We start from the raw sequence: 6,218 nt of genomic DNA, 5'->3' as shown, positions 1-6,218 counted from the left end.
TCAAATCATCAGGTAGGTCTTGTTCTTAGTATGCAGTGGTTATTACATACCAAAAGTAAGAACTAATGATGCGATAAACAATATCATGTCATTTTAAGACCATTTTATTGTACTAATATAATGACAATATAAAGGCATAACAATGCAATCACACCCTTTTAAAGAACAATGACCTTTTAAATTATTCAGATATTGGAATTGGGAGTATACATTTTTATAAATATACTAAATTATTAAATATAAATAAAATAAATTCACTGTTTTTAAAGAGTCACCATACTGTCTTGGTCATGCAAATGGGCTTTTCTTGCTAAGAAAAATATAACAAGCAATACTGACTTTAGAATCAAATTATGAGGTCATGTCCATACATTATTAAACTGGATCCTTTCATCTTGATTCATTTCTCTCTTAAAAAACAGGATTCCCATTTCACGTCGACACCAGTGCTGGGAGTGTGTTCTGTCAGCCACTTAATAGTGACTGCATTTTTCTTTTAATCAGCCACAAACACAGGGTCACTACACAGCTCAACACGCTTGAAGGAGAACACAAACAGAAACCTGTGCTGACCAGAATTGCATTGAGTGATAAGGGGTGAAGTGGTGGACCATTCTTCGAACTTAGAGGAAATAAGTTCACCTGAGCCTCCTGCTCTTGATCACTGATGGCTGTGGAATCACTGGGGAGCCTTTAAGCTTCTGTGTTTTTCACAGCATCAAACAAAACTGTTGCTACTGTGAACCAGCCTTGTTGTTCCGCTCCTTGAAAAAGTTCCTCTGTTCATTTATAGCTTTCTGCAGCAGCGCAACATTAACTCCATCCACGCAATTCAGGACCCGAGCACGTAAAGTAGCTTCATCACACCCTGAAAGCAGAACACCATATAGTTTTTTGCATTAAACATTTAGAATGTGATCAGATTAGAGCTGTACATATCACAATACAGGGGTTACACGATTCAATATATCACAATATATTGTGATGGCTGAAGCAAGGCAAAATTTGGGAAAACTGTCATAGTAAAAAAACAGACACTTTTATAGTTATAAAATCTTAGAAGAAGTAGAGTTTACTTTGTATTTAATCAGAAAAGTAGAATCTAACAGCAGAGTACAACACTGCTAATTAGTAGGGTTGTAATGGACCACGGATAATCACACGTAAACTGCAGATCAACTGGCAAAAAAACAGTTATTGGCATGAAATTGTTTAAAAAATTTAAAAAAAAGGTATTTAAGTCTCGATGCAGAGCTTTAGTAGGACAGACAAAGCCACTGTGAGCTATGTGAACAAAGCATGTTCACAGCAGTTAGCAGTACCATGGAAACACGTTAACAATGGTATCACCAAAGTATGTTAGGTATAACCATGAGCAAAGATAACAACTAAGCTATACACTATTTTATACACTATACTGGTGAAAGGCATGTTCCTTTAGGGGTTTTATTTTAGAATTTATATAAAGTGAGTATTTTCATTAATTACTAAGGTACAAGTATAGACACTAGAGTTTAAAATACGTATCAACTCAAGATTTTTTACTCAAGTAAAAGTGTTGGTTAAGTACTGCTTTCAAAACTACTTAAAGTATAAAAGTAAAAGTACTGTAAGGGCTTAAGCCACACCATAGGAGCCTATAATGCACTAGCTCGCCTCCCCCTCCCAAAAACATTTTTTTCTAAACAACATAAGCATTTAAGATGATCTAGGCTGCTTATTTCAATTACATACATGCCTATTGTAAATAAATGCATTTTAGTACAATGCAAATACATTAAAGCAGCTTAGTTAATCTTCATACTAGACTCTATACATTTGCTATGTTCTTGCTGGAGTGTGGGCGTGATGTGTGCAGGTGTGGTTGATTGTGTATAAACCAATAGGGTGTTGGAATTGTATATGTTTATACTTCTTATCCAGCCACAATTAAGTTTACTCTATCTGGATAGTGAAATTTATCTGGGTAGGTTTTTTGTTATTGATGAGAAGCCAGATTAAAAACAAGCTGAAGAGTAACATGACTATTTTTTAAATTTAAGTAGTAGAAAGTTCCAATGATTGTGTGAAAATGTAAGTAAGAAGTCATCTATAAAATATTTACTCCAGTAAAGATAGATAACCAAAAATTTTACTTTAGTGAGGTAATAAAGTATTTATACTTCTAACAATAATTATTTTGTATATTAATCATAAATTAATGAGACCCAATACAAATATCCCAGTCAATACAGACTTCTTTAAAATGTGGTCTGAACATTGACTCAAAAAATGTGATATAAACTAAATTGTGAGATTTGTGATCCATTACAGCACTACTATTTAGTCACCAGAGTCATAAACATGTTCATGAAAATCAATACGGTATTGGAAACAATATTTTCTTACACCCCTGGTTCAGACTATTTAAACGACAATCAGAAGCAAGGTACTGGTGGATAAAGCCTTAACTTACCCTCTGCTTTGTCAATTTCTCCAAGTGCGATATATTGCGCCCCAATTATTGGATTAAAGGGCTCGACAAACACTGTGTGTACTAACACCTGGTGCTGCACAGACATGTGTTGGGAAGTAAGAACAGCTCTGGATTCCGCCGGAAAATAACTTGTAAGTCTGGAGAAGGACAAAGGTCAAGGGTTAAGAAGTTCATTATGTGCCAAAAAATTATATTTAAAAACATAAATTTAATAATAATAAAAAAAGCATTTAAAGGCGTTTAACACACAAAAAATGTACCAAATATAAAAACAATAGCAATTAAATGAGTGCATAAACAGGGGTGATAGTGAAAAAAAATCCTGAGCCTGAACTTTTTTTTCCTGTTCCAACAGGGTGAGGAAGGGGGGGGGGGGGGGGGTTGTTGGGGAGGGACAACAGACTGCATATGTGACGTAACATAGGCATAAATGTTGACACATTATTCAAACATTTAATAGTCTGTGTATAACCTTATTGTCAAGTGACACATTTTAGATAACGTTTTCATTTTCATATTTACATTTTCTCCACTCTTGTAAAAAAAAGTGCACTTTTATTTTTTTTTTCTACTGAGAGCTCTTCTTAAGATGGTGTCCTTGTGTAAAATAATGTAACTTTATGTTTCATAGAGATTTTTATAAACGTCAGGACATGTGGTCTTACTGTGAACTACAAATGAACAGAAGTCACATTACAGCAGTGTTTCTCAACCCTGATCCTGCATATTCTACTGCATATTAACACTGTTCTGCATATTCTACTGCATATTAACACTGTTCTGTATATTCTTCTGCATATAACACTGTTCTGTATATTCTTCTGCATATTAACACTGTTCTGCAGATATTCTTATGATTTTAGCCGATCTGATTCAGGAGTTTAGGGTTAAGCAGTTTATCAGAGCTGTGTGTGGATGAAACTGGTGAAACCGGTGAAACTGCTCACTTACAAGAAGCTGCAGTTCCTCATCCAACCACTAGTGGGAGCTGCAGCAGCACAAGCCCCCGCTGTCTTTACTCAGTCACAGCTACAGCCCAGCCACGGGCTACAGAGCTCAGCTCAGCCAGTCTGGAGCGTTTTTTTTACACGTTTTTTTTTAAGTTCATCTGTGTAGGAAAAGGTTTTAAAAACGGATAATACAGCTCTCTACAGTTCACCTTTCAGCCAAAGCAGCTAACAGCAGCAGTTGTCACGGAGTCACTGCTCGGATTACATTATAAACAGGTCAGTTAGCGCGCTGCTAACCTCAGGATGTTTATAACTACGGAGTTTAGTGGACACACCACGGCTGCAAGGTTAGACTGTTGAAGAAATCAGTAAAGGCTGGTTAGATAAGTGATTCACGTCCTCGTCCTTTACTGCGGTGAAACTGCGACTAGCGCTGTCACAGTGATGTTTATTTAACGTCATTAAAACTGATTTTGTCAGGTATTGTCTTATAAATATTTACACAGAACTTATATCTCTCCTAAAAAGCGTTTATTTTGGTCACTAACATTCATGTTTATTTATTAGCAGCGTAAATTACCAGTGTTTGCTTTGGTGTGGATGTAATTAGGGGAATCTGTACCAGCCAGGTTTGCCAGGCACCTGTGTGGCATTAATGTGGCATTTGGCCCCGCCCAAGATCGGTATCGGCGATCGGCCCATCGTGGTGAAAGACGACCGGCGATCGGAATCGGCCCCAAAAACACTGATCGGTTCAGGAGGTGTAAAAAAGGAGGTGAATTTTGGCAGTGCATCTGCGATTCTTTTGCTCTCTGCCCGTTTCTTTCGTTTAGCACAACCACTTTCATAACTCCGCTTCATTTTCACTGTGACAGCTGTCACTCTAGGTGAAAATCAAGATCAGGTGAAAATCTAGGTGAAATGATTGTGGAATTGTGGAAAACACAATTTTAGTTCAGTGATCAGGGTTAAGAAACTGCTTTAAACTACAAACATAAAGTACTGTACTAAATTCTGACTATCCACTACATCTGGCTTCTAGCTAATTAGCTATATTCATTTTCTCCTGTAATCCTAAACTAATAACGACAGTGAAATATGTGAAATAGTGATTAGCTGATCAGGTACAGGGCAAGTTGAACATTACATATATAGTTTATTTATTTTCTAAAACCTTGACTCCCTATCAAGCTAACTCACTAACACAGCTGCAGTTTATTAATCACAGTGGGTTTAATCTGTGTGCTGATACAAGAAGTGTATTTTTAACCAGCTATCAGAAACATATCATCACAGTTTACGTGTTTAGCCTACCGTTATCTTTTTTTGAGAAAAATCTCCGTATATCCAGATCTGTTTTTAAATCAGCTGAAGCTGCTGCGTCCGATCCCGCTGCTAAATCTCACAGCAAGGGAGGGGCTTCCCCCGCTCCTCCGCAAAAAAAAAAAAACAAAACAGCAAGCTGATTGGCTGTTTCTACTGAGAGGCGGGACTTAATACCTGAACCGGCTCTATTTATTTATTTATTTATTTTATTTATATATATATATTTTTTTTATAGAGCCACGCTACGCCGGATTTCCGGCGCGGCGCCGGAACGCTATCACCCCTGCATAAATTATGTTTGCTTTTATTTATTTATATAAGCAGATTTAAGTGATTCTGGTATTTGAGTTATTTAGATATATCATTAGTATTATTAGTATTTTTAACCCATCCAATTTTTTTTTATCCAAAATTAAAATTTGAATTAGTTAAATTAAATTAAGAAAAATCTTCATTATTTGTTTTTATTGTGATAAAGAGGGCAAATGATATATAAGGTATTTATAAGTACAGCTCTGGAAAAAAATAAGAGACCACCTAAAATATATGAGTTTCTTTTGATTTTACCAAATTGAAAACCTCTGGAATATAATCAAGAGGAACATGGATGATCACAAGCCATCAAAGCAAGCTGAACTGCTTGAATATTTGCACCACGAGTTATCCAAAAGCAGTGTGTAGGACTGGTGGAGGAGAACATGCCAATATGCATAAAAACTGTGATTAAAAACCAGGGTTACTCCACCAAATATTGATTTCTGAACTCCTAAAACTTTATGAATATGAACTTGTTTTCTTTGCATAATTTGAGGTCTGAAAGCTTTGCATATTTTTGTTATTTCAGCTATGCCTTTTTTCTGCAAATAAATGCTCTAAATAAACTAAGGAAGAATAAAACAACAATGTTCATTTTACTAAAACATGAGTTACCTGCCAAATGTCCGCATGGAGGCTCCATCTTTCACCTGATCAGCGTTAATTTCCCAGGGAAACTGAAACACTGCAGGCGAGGGAAGCATTTCTAATCATATAACTACTGAACAAACTTCTTAACCAGAGAACCTGAGCGCTTTTACACTAGGAATTGTGAATAGGAAACATCAGCATAAATCAGCGCTGTGTACTCAGAATATGTCCTGAGAATGAACCCTTAACAATACAGCGAAATGCACCAAGATACAACACAAACCTAACAACTAAGCTAAGCTAACTGTGCCGCTGCTAAACCCACTACTACTGTTGAGTGTTTGAACGCGCTCCTGCGTCAGGGCTTCGCCTCACAGTGCCCGGTCTCTGATTGGCTGGGATGTCATTTTCTGATCATGTGACTCAAGGTACGTTCCACTATGAGAGCGTCTAACTTAGGCACTTGAGTACACTCACTCCGGTAACTCTGTTGGGTCTGTAGGCTTGTTTCAGTGTTTATTTGTATATATTTATGTATAATCATCTCAACATGCCTTTTG

The 6,218-nt window shown here is 36.6% G+C and overlaps 1 protein-coding gene across 1 annotated transcript; it reads right to left on the bottom strand.

Moving 5' to 3' along the window:
• Positions 1 to 88: 88 nt before the first annotated feature.
• ten1 (TEN1 subunit of CST complex) lies at positions 89 to 6,021 on the bottom strand. The gene is made up of 3 exons (XM_007252138.4): positions 5,683 to 6,021; positions 2,456 to 2,613; positions 89 to 868 (listed from the first exon to the last, which is right to left on the bottom strand). The coding sequence occupies exons 1-3, from the start codon at positions 5,769 to 5,771 to the stop codon at positions 735 to 737; spliced, it is 381 nt and encodes a 126-aa protein (XP_007252200.2). The 5' UTR covers positions 5,772 to 6,021; the 3' UTR covers positions 89 to 734.
• Between the last annotated feature and the right edge of the window lie 197 nt (positions 6,022 to 6,218).

This window comes from Astyanax mexicanus, chromosome 5 (assembly GCF_023375975.1).
Source record: "Astyanax mexicanus isolate ESR-SI-001 chromosome 5, AstMex3_surface, whole genome shotgun sequence".
Lineage (NCBI taxonomy): Eukaryota > Metazoa > Chordata > Actinopteri > Characiformes > Acestrorhamphidae > Astyanax > Astyanax mexicanus.
The sequence above is the reverse complement of the archived record's forward strand: the minus strand, read 5'-3'. Positions and strand labels throughout refer to the sequence as shown.

Bases quoted from the DNA above. Each gene is read 5' to 3' on its own strand.
- ten1 (XM_007252138.4), bottom strand. From the start codon at position 5,771: ATGCTTCCCTCGCCTGCAGTGTTTCAGTTTCCCTGGGAAATTAACGCT. The intron at 2,614-5,682 runs GTAACTCATGTT...GTCCTTCTCCAG, and splicing joins TCCATGCGGACATTTGGCAG to ACTTACAAGTTATTTTCCGG. The intron at 869-2,455 runs GTAAGTTAAGGC...TTCTGCTTTCAG, and splicing joins AGAAATTGACAAAGCAGAGG to GGTGTGATGAAGCTACTTTA.